Raw genomic sequence first — 14,868 nt, 5'->3', positions numbered from 1 at the left:
TCTCCACACTTCTCGAGTTTTGTTCGTCAAAGGGTTGAAAGGAATTTCAACCGTTGGTTTTTCTGTGTCACTGGTTAAGGACAAACACAAATGACATATGAGGAAAACAATTGGGTATTGGGCAAAATGATGGTGACAGTCATGGTGAGCAACGAGGTGTAAGGTCGGGGAAGTTGGGGGGGCGCGAGGGGGACCTATAGGCATGTACACCTCAAAATAGTCTATAATTGAATAAATATTAGCTTGCTATGTGGCACTAATCCGCAAGCTTTATCCAATGGTCTAGAGATGCACCCAAAAACCAACCCTTTCCACGATAAGGCAAACTAAGCAAGACTAGTGCTCCTTATCCTCCCTCCCTCCTCCTCTCTCTCTCTCTCTCTCTCTCTCTCTCACTCACGCAAATGTGGTAAATTAGTAATCCCACATTCTCGAGTGACAGGCCTTGCGTTCAAAACTTGTCGAACAGGTCTATCAGGTCTTTCGGGAATTGTTCCACGACGTAAAAAATTCTCCTCGCACACCCAAGTGTGGTAGACTGGTTTCCTCATTCCCTCTTGAATTCACTTCTTGAGTTCAAGACTCGTGCAATAGATTTTTGAGGTCTCTCGGGATTGTTTCCACGACGTTAAAACTTCTCCCCCCCCCTCTTCTCTCTCTCTCTCTCTCTCTCTCTCTCTCTCTCTCTCCACGCACATTGAGGGCGGACAGGTCTGAAACCTTGAAGAGAATTTGAGTCCGGCAACCTTAGGGTTCTGAAAGTGTAGTTGAGAAGTTCCTTCTGAGCTTCATTTCCTCTGTGCATCACAGGCATTGGCAGCCATGGTAATCTTCAGTGGACGCTCTGCCGAGAGAGAGAGAGAGAGAGAGGGAGAGAGAGAGCTGACTATTTACCTCTTTGTCTTCATGTGTGCAGCCGAAGCAAATCAGTGAAATCAAGGATTTTTTGCTTACGGCGCGGAGGAAGGATGCGCGCTCCATCAAAATCAAGCGCAGCAAGGATGTCGTGAAGTTCAAGGTTCGTTGCAAGAAGTACCTGTATACGCTTTGCGTGTTCGACTCTGAGAAGGCGGACAAGCTCAAGCAGTCCCTTCCACCAGGTCAGCTTCTTCTCCTGCGCAGGGATGTAGATCCTCTTTACTGTTTGCCATTGTTTGTCTGCACACAATCGGCCATGGTGCCTGCCTCTGCTAAGACGTGCTTATTCCCTTCTTGTCATTGGCGCATTATTTGCGATTGCGAAGATTTACATATTGTCTGCGATTTGATGATGGTACCGGTAAAAGGCATCTCAGAGTGTTGCTTTTGCTGGTTTTTCTTCAAAAAACTATCTGGCAATTTTGATTTAATTCATAAACCCTGATTATGACGGTGAATTTGGTGCCAGAAACTTAAAGGGTTTTGCAATGTAGCAGATAATAACAGGGAACATTGCACATGAAGGAACGATCATTGAAGACATTTTGGTAATGGACTTCTTTATCTAAAGTGGCTAGACATCTCTCTATGTCCGGTAGTCAGACATATGATTGAAATATCATCGAGTCTTTCTTCTGTTGAATATGGCTCTGTTTTCCCATAGGGCTACTTGTTTACAGCCTCCAAGCAATTTACATACCTTCTAATCAAGGCTGGTGGGTGCGCTGTGTTAATTGGGGGTGATTGTAATCTAGCTCTACATCCATTAATGGGCATGTTTGACAAAAAGTCACGAGGGAGTCGATGCCTCATAGGTGTCTCTTCTATTGGCCATTTCTCGGATTCCTGGATTAGGGGCTCAAGAAGAGATTCCCTCGATTTTTATGATGAGCATATAGATGAAGAAATTTCTTTGCCTAGGACTGTAAGCTTCAAGTGATACTTGTCCGGGGATGCCACTGGATAAAAACTTATCCTCCAAGCACTTCATTTCAGAATCATTGAAGTTAGCTGGCCTGGTTTAACCTGCTTCCTAGCTACTCTATTGAGAGTTGAAGTAGAAAGTCGGAAGTATTCAGTGAAGTCCAACCTTCCAAAAGAGAGTTTTGGCTGAAGCGTTTTTCTGGCTGGAATTCTTGTCATTTCTTATTTCTTTAGCATTTTAATATTTTGAATGTAACTCCCCAATTTCAAATGGTAGCTTGGAACTCCCCAATTTCAAATGGTAGCTGATTCTGTCCTCTTCTCTGTGCAGGTTTGAGTGTCCAAGATGTTTAGGTTTGCTCGAGCAGCATGCATGTAAGGATGCATCTGGCAGCAGTTTTGTAGCATTTTGACAATCGTTGTTGCAATGCTGGATTGGCCACAAGCTGGATGACACAGAACATATGCTGATCTTATTCATTCCATTCGGCCATTCATGTTTTTGGTTTAAAGATCTCTAATAGTGAAGAGCTAGTTTGCAGTTATATACAGTTAAGTGCTCCATCTGTGAAGGAAGCTCTGCCATGAACACCATGGATGTTTAATTGTCTTATGATATCTTCTGAGTTTTTTCGCCAATGTTTAACGTCAGGTAGTAGCATGGAGCCGGTGTCTTGAAAACCAAAGGGTAAGGTCAGGGATTTGTACAAGTGCATTCTCGAGGTGTTAAGTGTGTTAGGATGATTTTGTTATGAAGGCTTCACTCCTTATTCTAAATATGCTTTCTTAGGGAGTATTATGATTTGCTGTCTAAATTGTTTTGTCCTTCAGAAATTTTGTTCTCAAAATTTTCTCCCTAGTGACATGGGTAGGGCATTATTTGGCTGTATCATTTGTCCATCATGTGCAAAAGGCACGTGTTTCTCAGTTCAGATTCTATATCTTGCTGGTGGTATGCCTCGTGTAGTTCAAAAGTAATGAAAATTTTGCCCCAAGCACTCTGGATAGTGGGGTTCATTTAGTTGTCTACTAATGTTGGTAGTTGTGATTTTAGTGTCAATTATTGCCGGTCCTTATTATGGCAAGTGATAAAATAGTATCATCTGGATAGTCGGGTTCATTCAGCTGTCTACTAAAGTTGGTAGTTGTGATTTTAATGTAGGTTCTTATCATGGCAAGTGATTAAAATAGTCCATTCATTGCACTCACTTGTCAGCTAAAGCAGCAATAAATGTCTCTGTCAACATTCAAGGCTGGATGTAGTTTATTCACATTTCTTCTCAACTGCTTGGGTCCTTTAATGTGTTTTTCTGTAAGTGATGGTTTGTCAATTCATGTCACAAGTTCCAAGTAAGGTACTAACGACGTGTGACTCTTCACTAGTTCAGAGTGAAGTAGTTCGGTGGATCTAAGCAACATCAATCATGTGCAACTGCCACCATTTGGTCTTACAATCTGGTGTACTAATTCTTTCTATCTTTTGTGGTGCGTATGCCCTATCAACTACCTCATTTTTGTGCTAATTTTTCCGATTTAATGCTTCTTTTAGTGCTAGGCTTCATTATGGCTGAGTCTGCCCTTGATCTCCGGAGTCGTGACAGAAACTCAGCACGTTGAACTTTGTGTTGATGTATGCTCGCGCGTGTGTGTGTGCGTGTGTTGTGTTGGGGAGCATATGTTAGTACCTAGTTCTACACCCACTATTGGGGCATTGACTACGTTAGTGGGGATGTCGTGGTATTTAGTCAATACTATGCATAATGGAGCTGATGGTTATATTGTCTTGTGGGTGACTACCATGGGTCTATACCTTGCACTTTTCTTCAAGGGTGAATCTGGGCTTACCCTGGATTCATCTAGGTATATTACATTCGTCTCTCATGCCGGGGCTTGTAAAATTAATGCAAGTCCTAAATCCTTGAGGCTTGAAATTACTCACTTGCATTCTGGGTCCTGTATAGTAGTTAGCATTGAGGGCTAATTGCATGGGATACCTGAGTATGAGGTAGTTGACAGGGCATATGCACCACTAAAGATAGAAAGAATTAGTACACCAGATTGTAAGACCAAATTAGCACAAAAATGAGGTAGTTGATATGGCATACGCACCACAAAAGATAGAAAGAATTAGTACACCAGATTGTAAGACCAAATGTTTTGCATACACCAGCCATAGGGCCTAAATCCCTGGGATTATATTAATCGTTCACCCAGAAGAAGAAGAACACATGGAACAAAGGGCAATAAGTGTCTTGTCCTCTCAACACTAAATCCCACGGTCTTTATTGAAGATCCCATAATGGGGATCAACAATGAGGAGCTAGAAGTGCGAATTATGAGGTGAACTTGGCCCTTGGGGATTTAAGGGGACATGTTGGGAGTCTACATACAACCATGTGCATTTTGCTTACCATTCACTTGCCTTGCACCTTGCCACTAATCTTACTACGTGGCCTTCATGAACCAACCCAGCCGTGCATTTGAATCTTCTTTCAAAGGCTATTCCCACCTTTCATATGTTTTATTTCAAGATGGCTATCCAAACTCTTCCTCCTAATTCACAATAGGGCCTCTGATTGCAATGCTAGACTTCCAAAATGTTACAGCTGGAACCCATCTAGTTTCTCATATTCAACCTTGTAATTGTTTGACTAGGTAAATCAAGGTCAAGTGCATAATTAAATGTGGACTATTGGTGAACTTGGGAGTAAGCTAGTATCAAGGGAAATGGATATTTCTGAAATTAAAGAGCAAAAGATGGATGTGAATGGGAAGTATTGTAGATGTCCGTCGTCTAGCTATGGCAAGAACCTCTCAATTAGATGCTGAGGGCAACCTAGCTTTGGTAGGGTAGATCACAAGCCCCTCCATGGTTGCATCATAATTGATTTGCTTGATTTCTTAAAATAATAAAATTACTCTGGGCCATTAAGGTGTGGCTGAATAATATCAGGAAAGTGAGAATATATATCATTGGAAAATTTTGACATTTTGTATCAGAACAATCCCTTGCGGACCGCCTGAATTTTAGCTTGCAACACATACTCTAGCCACATCCATTGGAAGTCTTGCACTGCTTAGCTATTGAAATAGGTAGTATGCAAATATGTGCAAAGCAACAATTGGCCCATGACCATTAAGATATTTCTTCTATTGGTGGGAAAAACCTTCTGTGAGATTAAAAAGGAAAGGTCTGTGGTGATCAACACTATCTCACAAAGGAAAGGTCTGTGGTGATCAACACTACCAAGTGAAGTGAAGAAAACAACCATTATGTGATGCAAGGAATAGAGGTCATGCAATGGAGGAACTTGGCTATTTATGCCATAGAGGAAGCTGGGATCACAAGATATCGGAAAAAAACAGGATTCCCACTGTTTAGGGTTAGACACCAATCGCTACATTTATGCGAAACCATTTATGAGGCTAAATATGTTTTACTTGGCATTAGTGCTCGAAAAGAAGTTGAAAAACCTACATGAGAAATTTTGTATGTTTTCACCTTCTTTTAAATTCAGAGGTTAATCTCAAATTTTGGAGGGATTACTAGAGCTTTGAATAGTAAAGAGTCTTTTCACTTTGAGTAGGGACAAAAGATCAGATTTTTCTCTTTGCACAAGGTTTAGTGCAGCAAAATCTTTGAATATCAATGAAAAAATAGCATTTCCAAACAATATTAAAAGGCAAAGCATTATTCAAACACTCCTATTTCCTCTTTTTCCAAGGAAATGAAAGGCAGCATATGAAGGAAGAAAGACTACATGGTCATTACTCAAACATTCCTGTTTGCTTTCTTTACAAGAAAATGAAAGACAATATATGAAGGAAATGGTCAATTGGACAAAATACCACGCAGGAGCTACAATTGATTGAAGCAAAAAACTATCCGCTATAAATGGACCACTCAAACTGGAGCTCTTGTATTGATTTGAGAAAACTTTACATATGTTTGAAAAAGTGGATTCATTTTGCAGCCAACAAATGGCATTGTAATCCATGAAGTAGTCATATCATACCATTCCAAGAAGCTAAAATGTACAGATGTAAACTATCAAATTAAAGCATATTGACATGGTTATATCGTGCTTGATTGTGCTTCTTTTGCGATCACTTCTCATCAATTGTATGCCCTTCAAGTAATCCTCTTCTATCATTTTGACCCATAGCAAGTATGAAGTCGGATACTTTAGGTGTGTCGAGCCAAATCACCCCAATATCCTCCAAAAAGATTAGAATAAGGCACAACACTCTGCCAGACCAGCCAATTTGCCTATTGATACATTCACATGTTGAACAAGCCTTGTTTCACCTGTTTGTATTCTGCAGATTGGCTCCTTCTAAATTTGCCCCTTCAAGGTTCTGCACATGCAGTGAGCAAAATGGAACAAACCTTCTAAAAGAGTCGTAGCGATATATTGCAGTAACCAGCCCACCCATTAAACATTGAAGGGAAATCAAGATAAATGAGACACACACACACACACACACTAAAACACACGTATGTGCAGGGGTGCAAGCATATATACACATCAAACACATGCTCACAGTCAATACTCTGCATGATGGAGCTGATGGTGATATTGTCTTCCTGCAGATGTGAATCTGGGCTTTTATCCGGAATTCATCTAGGTACACACGCACGCGCACGCGCGCGCACACACACACACAAATGCACCCAGGAGAGAGTTGTTACCGAGTCCTTTAGATTGGCATCACGGAGATAGACACGCTGAAGATTTGCCCTAGTCAGGTTTGCACCAACCAGTGTTGCTCCCTAACAGATAACAGGTAAGAGGTTATCAACAGGTCTTTTGAATCCATGTTCATGATGCTTTCCCTCATGTGGTACACAAATGTTCATGAGAACACTTCCTACAAAAAATGGCATTCCAAATGTGCAAAGACGGCTAATGTTTTGCACACAGGTGTAATGCCAGCAAGTTAAGGTTCAACTTGCTTGATGTACCCATAAGAAACAGAAAGATCTAGCTCATGCAAGTTGTAGCCATTATTGTCACCTTCAAGTTGGCACCTTCTAGATTTGCACCAGAAAGGTTGGCATTTGTAAGGTCAGCGCCCTAATAAGAAACAAACCAAAATTGCCCACAAACCAAAGCTCAGAATGGTTCCAATGTGCACCTCAAAAATTATTGGCAGAAGCAATGGCTTCCACTCTCTTTAAACACTTCAAATCTCTTACAGTAGGGTTAAAGAAGTCCCCATTAAAAGAAACTTGCATTCCAAACATTACCTGGAGATGAGCAGATTGTAAATTGGCTTCACAAAAACTGCATGACACCAAGCATGCATCTGGAAAACCAAAAGGAGAATGTTTTAACCTATCAATTATTAGGCTACAAAAATTCCGACAACCATCGCAATCTCTCTTTTGCATGTTGAGCATAGTCGGACAAATCGGGCTTAGGAGCAGTGCTGAAGTGCTGTGAGTGTATGATGAAACAGGAAGATGGGTACAACAGGCGTAGCCTCAGGAGTATGCAATTGATGTGGTAACAACACACCTTTTTGAGGTTCATCTCTGAGCTCATTTCTATTCTGTTAGGCAAGAATGTATTGAGTAACCTACATGCAACATGCATAAACACAGAGCTGAGGAGATCAGCTTCCCTTTGCTCATGAGCTTCTGCAAGCTTAGCTGTGGGCAATGGCTTATTCTTGTTTGCATTTAGGTTTCATTCTCTCCTTTCTAGCCTTCCAGAAATATCTCTTGCTGCGAGTGGTCTAGCTAGAAACCTCATTTTTCTTTAGCCTAAAACAGTCCTCTACCAAACAAGGATAAGCTTTAGCTCTGTAATGTGACCGTACACAAAATTTAGGGCTGATTTCACTTTCTGTTTTACTGATTGTGGTCCTATAGAGAACTGATAGTAATGCATGTCCTACACACACAGTTGCTACTAAAGCTATTAATGAACTGGCTTTGCCACCTCAACAGTAAACGTGGATCAAACAAAGAAAGATGGTCACCCAAGTGTGGTAGATTGGTTATCCCAGTTCCTTCTTGAGTATCAGGTCTTCAGTTCAAGACTCGTCGGATAGATCTTTGAGGTCTCTTGGGATTGTTCCTACAACGTTAAAACTGGTAGATTGGTTATCCCAGTTCCCTCTTGAGTATCAGGTCTTCAGTTAAAGACTTGTCGGATAGGTCTTTGAGGTCTCTTGGGATTGTTCCTACAACGTTAAAACTGGTAGATTGGTTATCCCAATTCCCTCTTGAGCATCAGGTCTTGAGTTCAAGATCTGTCAGATAGTTCTTTGAGGTCCCTTGAGATTGTTCCTATGACGTTAAAACTTGACCTCTCTTCTTCTTCTGCCTTCTGGAAGGTATTCAACAAGCTTGCCCGGAAAATGATGAACCTCCATTCAAACAATGCTGCTCAGCTGAGAGCAAGTCATTGCTATAGCTCCTTTAACAAAAATCCAGTGGAAAAGAAATGAGATTTACAATGAAAATCTACTTGGACTTGGCATTTGTTTCTGTGTTTATGTTAGCTCTCTTTCTCTTTTTTTCCTCACTTCTATACTGGTTTCTAACGCAGCCCATTACTGTGGTTCAAAGTGGGGGAAATTTGCCACACACATCTGAATACTTCATTAGAATATTAAGGTTCTTTGAAGCACGCACCTTGAAGATTTGCACTCTGCAAATTTGCCCCTGCCAGCAATGATCCTCGGAGACTGGCTTTTGTGAAAACACATCTGCATGACAACAAGGTTCAGTTAAACATGAGAAAAATTTCAATGTTGTACACAGCATCATGAGCGATGTCATGATAACTGCTAACTTCATGACATCCAAAGTCTTCAAGATGGCAACATGATGTATCAAGTACGCAAGAATTCTTCACACACAACTCTCTTGGTATCAGGTGAGGCTACAGTACCTCACTCAGATATCAAAATGCTCAAGTATGTCCATTGCCTGACAACTCTTCACACACAACTCTCTTGGTATCAGGTAAGGCTACAGGACCTCACTCAGATATCAAATGCTCAAGTATGTCCATTGCCTGACACACCATGCCTCTCTTAAAGAAGGCGAAATGGTTTAGTCAGAGGGATGCGAAACTGGGCAATTGGCACAAAATGCTTGCAGGAATAAGAGGACTAGGCTCCCAAAACGGTCTCCATGTCTCTTGGTCCCTCAAAAAAGTCTCGCTTCAAACAAGCCCTCTAAGCTCTCCATTTTTGACATATAGGTCCATAAAAAGAGACTAAGCGTCTCCATTTAGAAGATCCAGTCACCATGCCCTGTCCTGAACCTCCTCTTCTTGTGCTCTGTACTCTTGCTGTCTCCTTCACATCACTCATGCCACTCCCAATTCTTTCCTTGCATCTATTTTTTGGAGCTTTGTAAACACCTCCCCCCCAAACGCGCGCACACACAAAAAAACCTTCTCTCTTCTCTCTACTGTGAGTAAAGATTTTGTGAATGTAGAAGACTAACACCGGATGGGGTCCCAAACTCCCCTCCAAGGGACCCCCTCTCTATTGCTATAGAGGTATTTGCTTGGATTGCACAAATGATGATACAATGGTCTTAGGTGTTGATGGGATCTTGCTGTAGGTGCTTGGATCTGCGAGGCTAAGGGGTGAAATAAAAAAGGCCAGTGGAACTGATGTGGTCTACAACTAATGACGAGGCTGATCTACTATGGCTGATGGTGAGGATGGGTGAAAGCTGAAAACGAGTGGGTAGATTTGCGACAGTATGGCGAGGTGATGGCTGAAAACTGCTAACGCTAGGGTTGATCTGCTGATACTGTTCTGCTATTGTAGGCTGATGTTGGGCAGGTGCTGTGGAGGGTATTGCTAGCGAAAACGCTAGAGGGCTGAGATTGGCTGCCCATCGGTGTACTGATTGATGATGAGAATGGTGACCCCTAGGGTAACTTATATAGGTAATGATTGCTGGTCAGGCAAGGTTTTAAAAACCCCATGACTTCTACTTGTGCAGGTCACTTTAATAAGTTTAAAAACCCAATTCATAAGAGGCGCTTCACATGCTAAACTATCTAGGCCTGGTCCTAAGGCTTTTGTATGCAAACACTCCCCAGTGCCTACACCTAGCAGACACTAGCTGTGCTCATGTGCAATCAGAGGGTATGCAACTGATCTAAAGTGCATGGACATGCACGTCTTGCGTACACGCTCACAAGGGTGCTAGAACACTTCCTAGGTTGTCCTAAACCCTAGAAGTAGGAGTTAGCTTTTTCCGCATGCACATAGGGTTAGATGTGCATGTGACATCCCTCCTTTTCGAGGTGAGGTACTAATATTGAGCTGCAGGGCTTCCTCGTAGTCTACCAACAACTCTGGGAAATCTGTGAAGAAATCTTCGTTGACCCACTGTGCTACGTGGATGTCGCGGTACTTGAACTTCAAAAGGACTATAGTGCTTTCTTCTTAGAGCTGCGCTGAAAGCGATGCAGGATAAATTGCTTTGGTTCCATGTCTTTAACTTCATCTACGGCCTCCGGTTCATCCTCTTCAAGACTCTCCTTTGGGGGATCTCCATGAAACAACATCAACCAAAAAACATGGAAAATGGTGTGCATTGACCATGAGTTAGGTAACTACAAATTCATAGACACATCTTTTACCCTTTTCACGATTGGAAATCGACTATGCTTCCTAAAAAACTGTGGATGGAAGGTACATGAAAAATGTAACGGAGTGCCACACTATACAAAAAGTGCTTGACCAAAATGTGATCTAAACTTTACTTTTCTACCTAAAACTATAGACTATGGCAAACTACTGAGGAAATGCCGATGCTTGATGTACAATCATGCTGATGCTTGTGCTGTGACTGTGTCCTGCCAAGGAATGAGCATGCAAAACTTCTTGACAAGTTCTATAATGGTGAAACACTGTGTATTCTTTGAATGCAAACGTTCTACCTTTTTTGAAGTGGAATTCATGCTTAAGTCCTCACCTGCAAGTGGTTCATGTGCATCTTGCAATTTGGCTTCCCTATGAGAAGGTAACACACAAAGACAATGATGAAAATACAAGAGACCGTCACAAATGAGAGACTTGAAATATGCATATTGACCTTTCATGCTATCAAGAGATACTTCCTGGATGGGTACTGTGGACCTCGACTCGAAAGCCAAGATTTGTTGTAACGGTATGGCACCATGTGCCAATGGAAAAGAACAGACTCAACAACTTTATGCACTTCAAATAACAACTGAACTGAAAGAGATGCACGACACACGAGACGGGGAATGGTGGATTTCCACCCCAAGAGAGCACTGGCCCCAAACCTTGGCACCCCTTTCGGTATTTCTTTAAATTGCTTCAACTCAATACAGCTCCCCTGGCTCTGCTCTACATCTCCCCTGAGTAGTCTGCCAGAGAAAGAGCCCATGGGTCTTATCTAAAGACCCTAGACCCAAAAGCCGTTTACATAAAAAGCATACAAACTAAGAGTATCTGTTCTCCCCAAAAGCCAGCGCTCAAAATCAACTAGCGTGTTTTGCGGAAATACGTACAACTGCCACGTGGCACAGTCAACGCGATTTGCGGGACTGTCCATACAAATTGCGAGTCAGCATGTCAACGCAATCTTTGGTCTATTCGTACAACAATTGCCACGTCAACAATAAGTATGCTAGTATTTTGTGTGCGTTGGGTCCTGCTTCATCTTTAGTCAACTCGGTCCTCATCGAATGGGGTAGCATGAGTTAGTACCACTTTATTATTATTTGGCCCTTCTTCATGAGGATCTGTAAGTTAGTAAAAACTTCTGCTTCTTCTAATGCTTCTAGGGTTTAGGCCCATTTGCCGGGATTTGCACGTTGGCTCGGGTCTTCAGTGGCTTGACACGTCAGCAATTTGTGACATCCCCCCTTCTTGAAAGAAGAGTAATCGTCCGCGATTATAGTATATCTGCAAGACAACTAAGTTATAGCTCAAAATTTTCAAGGGTCATTTCGAGGGACATTCCGAGGGTCATTCAATTTTCTTATTCCAGATCGGAGCTCTTGATATTCTAGTGTAACAAAATTAGCCATCACACCCAGAACACGCTAATCTGTAACGGGTGTCTTGATGCACTAATAATTACAAACCCAGGCGATCTCACCTATTTAGGAATATTCAGTGGTTGGCACATCACAATGCAACATGAATGCTCACATATGCATGTTACAAGACATAAAACATATAGCTACCGATGAACACTCCCCCTGCAAATAACCTAAAGAGGTCAGGGCCATGAGATATAGAGGCCTTTTACAACCAAACGCTCCTCAGACCGCAGCCTTTGTCGCTTGGAGGTGCTGAGAGTAACCACTGCTCAGACTTCTTACTACTTCCCCCGTGAATAACCACAAGGGTCCGGGCCATTTGTAACAACAACAATAATCCTCCTGTAAAAATAACCACAAGGGTCCGGGCCATGAGTAACAACAACAATACTCCCCTCGTAAATAACCAACAAGGGTCCGGACTATTAGTAGAAAAACAACATTTTTCAAACATTCAATACTCCCTCCGCAAATCACCACAAGGGTCCAAGCCATGAGTATGTGCAAGCATTCTCAAACATCAATTCTCTTTAGTACTCCTCTTGAGAGTAAATCACCAATCATTGAAACTACTTGCAAAAATTGTCTTGAAAGCTTGGCAGGTCCTTGGAGCATGCAATCGATTGAACTCTACCACTGCATAGCATTATCTTTAAGAAAGCCCGCTGCTCGAGAAATCTTGGATTCTTTTGTACAGTTCCCCAACGCATAGATGTTGTCGAATTGTTGTAGGAATTGCAATGCTTTCTTCCGATCTTTCACCCCAAAAAAGGTGAAAAATTTGATTGTTGTACCACCATCTTTGAAATCCTTTGGTTGGTTAGGCGCATACCCTGGGTATGGATAGTAAGGGTATCCATATGGGCTCCACCCATTGTAGCCTGATGGCGGGGGTAACGCCGGTGGCAAAGGTGGTTGCATTGGATCAGGGTCACATGGCTGCACCATATTCTTGAAGACTCCCTCAATCGGAACAAACGGCTGGGAAAGTTGGAGGAGGTAACATGTAATTCAACAACTATTGGAAACCCTACAACACCGGGAAATTCTGCTGTGGGTGTCGTGAAAGAATGTTGCGAAGCTCGTCGAGGAGAAACTGCAGGTACTTTGCCAAATCCACAAACGCCATGTAGTCTTGGATTCTTTATGGCTTATAAACCTAAAGATAGAGTGATGAAGACGGGAGCGCGCCCGACGTGCGATGAACTAAGGGTAGGAGTGGCTAGTAAGTTTGGGACACGGACACAAATTTTCTTTGATAACTTGCTATGTTTGCTCTTGAAGGACCGGTATGCTTTTAGAAAAGCACACGCCTAAAGCTCTAATACCACTATAACGGAATGGCACCATGTGCCAATGGAAAAGAACAGACCGAACAACTTTATGCACCAAATCGAAAAAACTGACACAACACATGTGAGAGAAATTGAAAATAACTTAAATCACAACTGAAAGAGACGATACTGCCTGACGTTTTTCCATGCTTAGATAAATTGGGCCCAAAGTGTCGCGCCCCTTTCGGTATTTCTTTTATATTAATCTTAGCAAAGTAAAATGTCCGAGGGTCCTCTCTCTCTCTGCTTAGTGCTCCCAAGCTAATCTGAGAGAGAATGAGGCCCTCGCAATCCTTATAAAGGCTCTTGGACTTCCAAAAGCACATGGTCTCAATTCCCTAGCACCAAAAGCTTACAACGCAAATCACGGAAATCCGTACAGATGCAACATCAACAGCCAACACAAATCGCGGAGCTGTCCGTATAGAGTTGCCACATCAGCAGGTTTTAAAATGCAAAATTGGGCCCAACCTTTGTTTTAATGTTCGTGTGTCCCCTGGACGAGACCCCATAAGTTGGAACAAATTATAACTTTTAAATCTGTCAGTTTCACTAGGGTTTGTCCAATTGGACATGCCACGTCACCACTTTGTGGCATCAACAGTTTGTGATATATGTCCTCTCCAGCTGAACGTATCTGCAATTGGGTTAGCTTTACTATAAACATAATCAATCAAACCACCAAATTGCTCAAAAGTCTGGGACCATCTAGCTTGACAATCGCTCCTACATGCACTAGGCATAGATTAGAGCCACTTGAGGGCTTGATGATAAATATTGAAAATAAAATCTCTACCATATACAAAATGCTTCTCATGCTTTAGAGAATGAATGATAGAGAGAGGTTCCTTATCATGCAATGAATGACTCTTTTTTGAACTATTTGATTGTGTACTGAGAGATGCTACTAGACTGTGTGTATTATCCCCTTTCCAAACATGAGAGTGAGAGATTAATGACAGAAGGAATACTCTTCTCACAACGAATGACTACGGGAGAGTCACCTTCGATAGAGAGAGTGAGCATGTTTTCTTCCCAATCAACTTGGGGCTTAAGCTCACGAAACCACTTAATTCCTAAAATCATATCACATCCACAGAGAGAGGAGAAACAACAAACTTACGACGAAAACCTACGTCTTGAACTGAGACTTGTACTTTTAGAACATTCGTGCGTGATGGAAGCGGGAGCAAATCCAAAAACCACTATGGAGTCCACTAGAATAGCTTCTAAACATGCGCTCCTCACAAGAGAGTCACTAAACATTATGCATACTGCCAAGATTAAACAAGATCGCAATGTGCTGATCATTCACATGACCATAACATGTAACCAACTTGGACACTCCAAGTCAAGAATCAACCGCGACAACACCAAATAACCACTTCAAAACAATTCACAGATCACAATAGATTTGCACTGGCCCGGCGGAGTTCCGTGCCTAGAGATATTGGCCCCAAAGACTGGCGCCCCTTTCGGTATTTCTTTTTATATTAATCAGTTCAAAGTACAAGAGAGTGGGTCGGGATTCACTCTCAGACTCTGCATCCAGATGCTCTGAGAAGTGAGGCCCTCACCACTAATTTAAAGGTTACAAGGGATGCCCAAAAGCAGAGCCCCAAAAGCTTCAAATC

At 42.1% G+C, this 14,868-nt stretch overlaps 2 protein-coding genes across 3 annotated transcripts in view; one reads left to right on the top strand and one right to left on the bottom strand.

Annotated features, from left to right (window-relative positions):
* Positions 1-670: 670 nt before the first annotated feature.
* On the top strand, positions 671-2,481 carry LOC147417962 (large ribosomal subunit protein eL38z/eL38y). The gene is made up of 3 exons (XM_086507246.1): positions 671-825; positions 917-1,100; positions 2,174-2,481. The coding sequence occupies exons 1-3, from the start codon at positions 823-825 to the stop codon at positions 2,194-2,196; spliced, it is 210 nt and encodes a 69-aa protein (XP_086363372.1). The 5' UTR covers positions 671-822; the 3' UTR covers positions 2,197-2,481.
* Positions 2,482-5,740: 3,259 nt separating this feature from the next.
* FIP2 (potassium channel tetramerization domain-containing protein / pentapeptide repeat-containing protein) overlaps positions 5,741-14,868 on the bottom strand; it is a 54,050-nt gene continuing 44,922 nt past the window's right edge. Inside the window, exons 7-11 of one of the 2 annotated variants that reach the window (XM_086506658.1) lie at positions 8,489-8,562; positions 7,094-7,152; positions 6,861-6,920; positions 6,536-6,616; positions 5,741-6,201 (exon numbers count right to left, since the gene is read on the bottom strand). In XM_086506658.1, the coding sequence (XP_086362784.1) occupies positions 6,148-6,201; positions 6,536-6,616; positions 6,861-6,920; positions 7,094-7,152; positions 8,489-8,562 (328 nt within the window). In that variant the 3' untranslated portion in view covers positions 5,741-6,147. The remainder of the gene's footprint in view (positions 6,202-6,535; positions 6,617-6,860; positions 6,921-7,093; positions 7,153-8,488; positions 8,563-14,868) is intronic. The other variant, XR_015187253.1, reaches the window with a different exon arrangement.

This window comes from Adiantum capillus-veneris, chromosome 30 (assembly GCF_014529385.1).
Source record: "Adiantum capillus-veneris isolate H3 chromosome 30, ASM1452938v2, whole genome shotgun sequence".
Lineage (NCBI taxonomy): Eukaryota > Viridiplantae > Streptophyta > Polypodiopsida > Polypodiales > Pteridaceae > Adiantum > Adiantum capillus-veneris.
Note: the sequence above shows the minus strand (reverse complement) of the source record. Positions and strands in the feature narration are given on the sequence as shown.

What these genes read in the sequence shown, in the direction of transcription:
- LOC147417962 (XM_086507246.1), top strand. An exon ending in CAAGCAGTCCCTTCCACCAG is followed by an intron (nt 1,101 to 2,173) that starts GTCAGCTTCTTC and finishes TTCTCTGTGCAG; the next exon opens with GTTTGAGTGTCCAAGATGTT.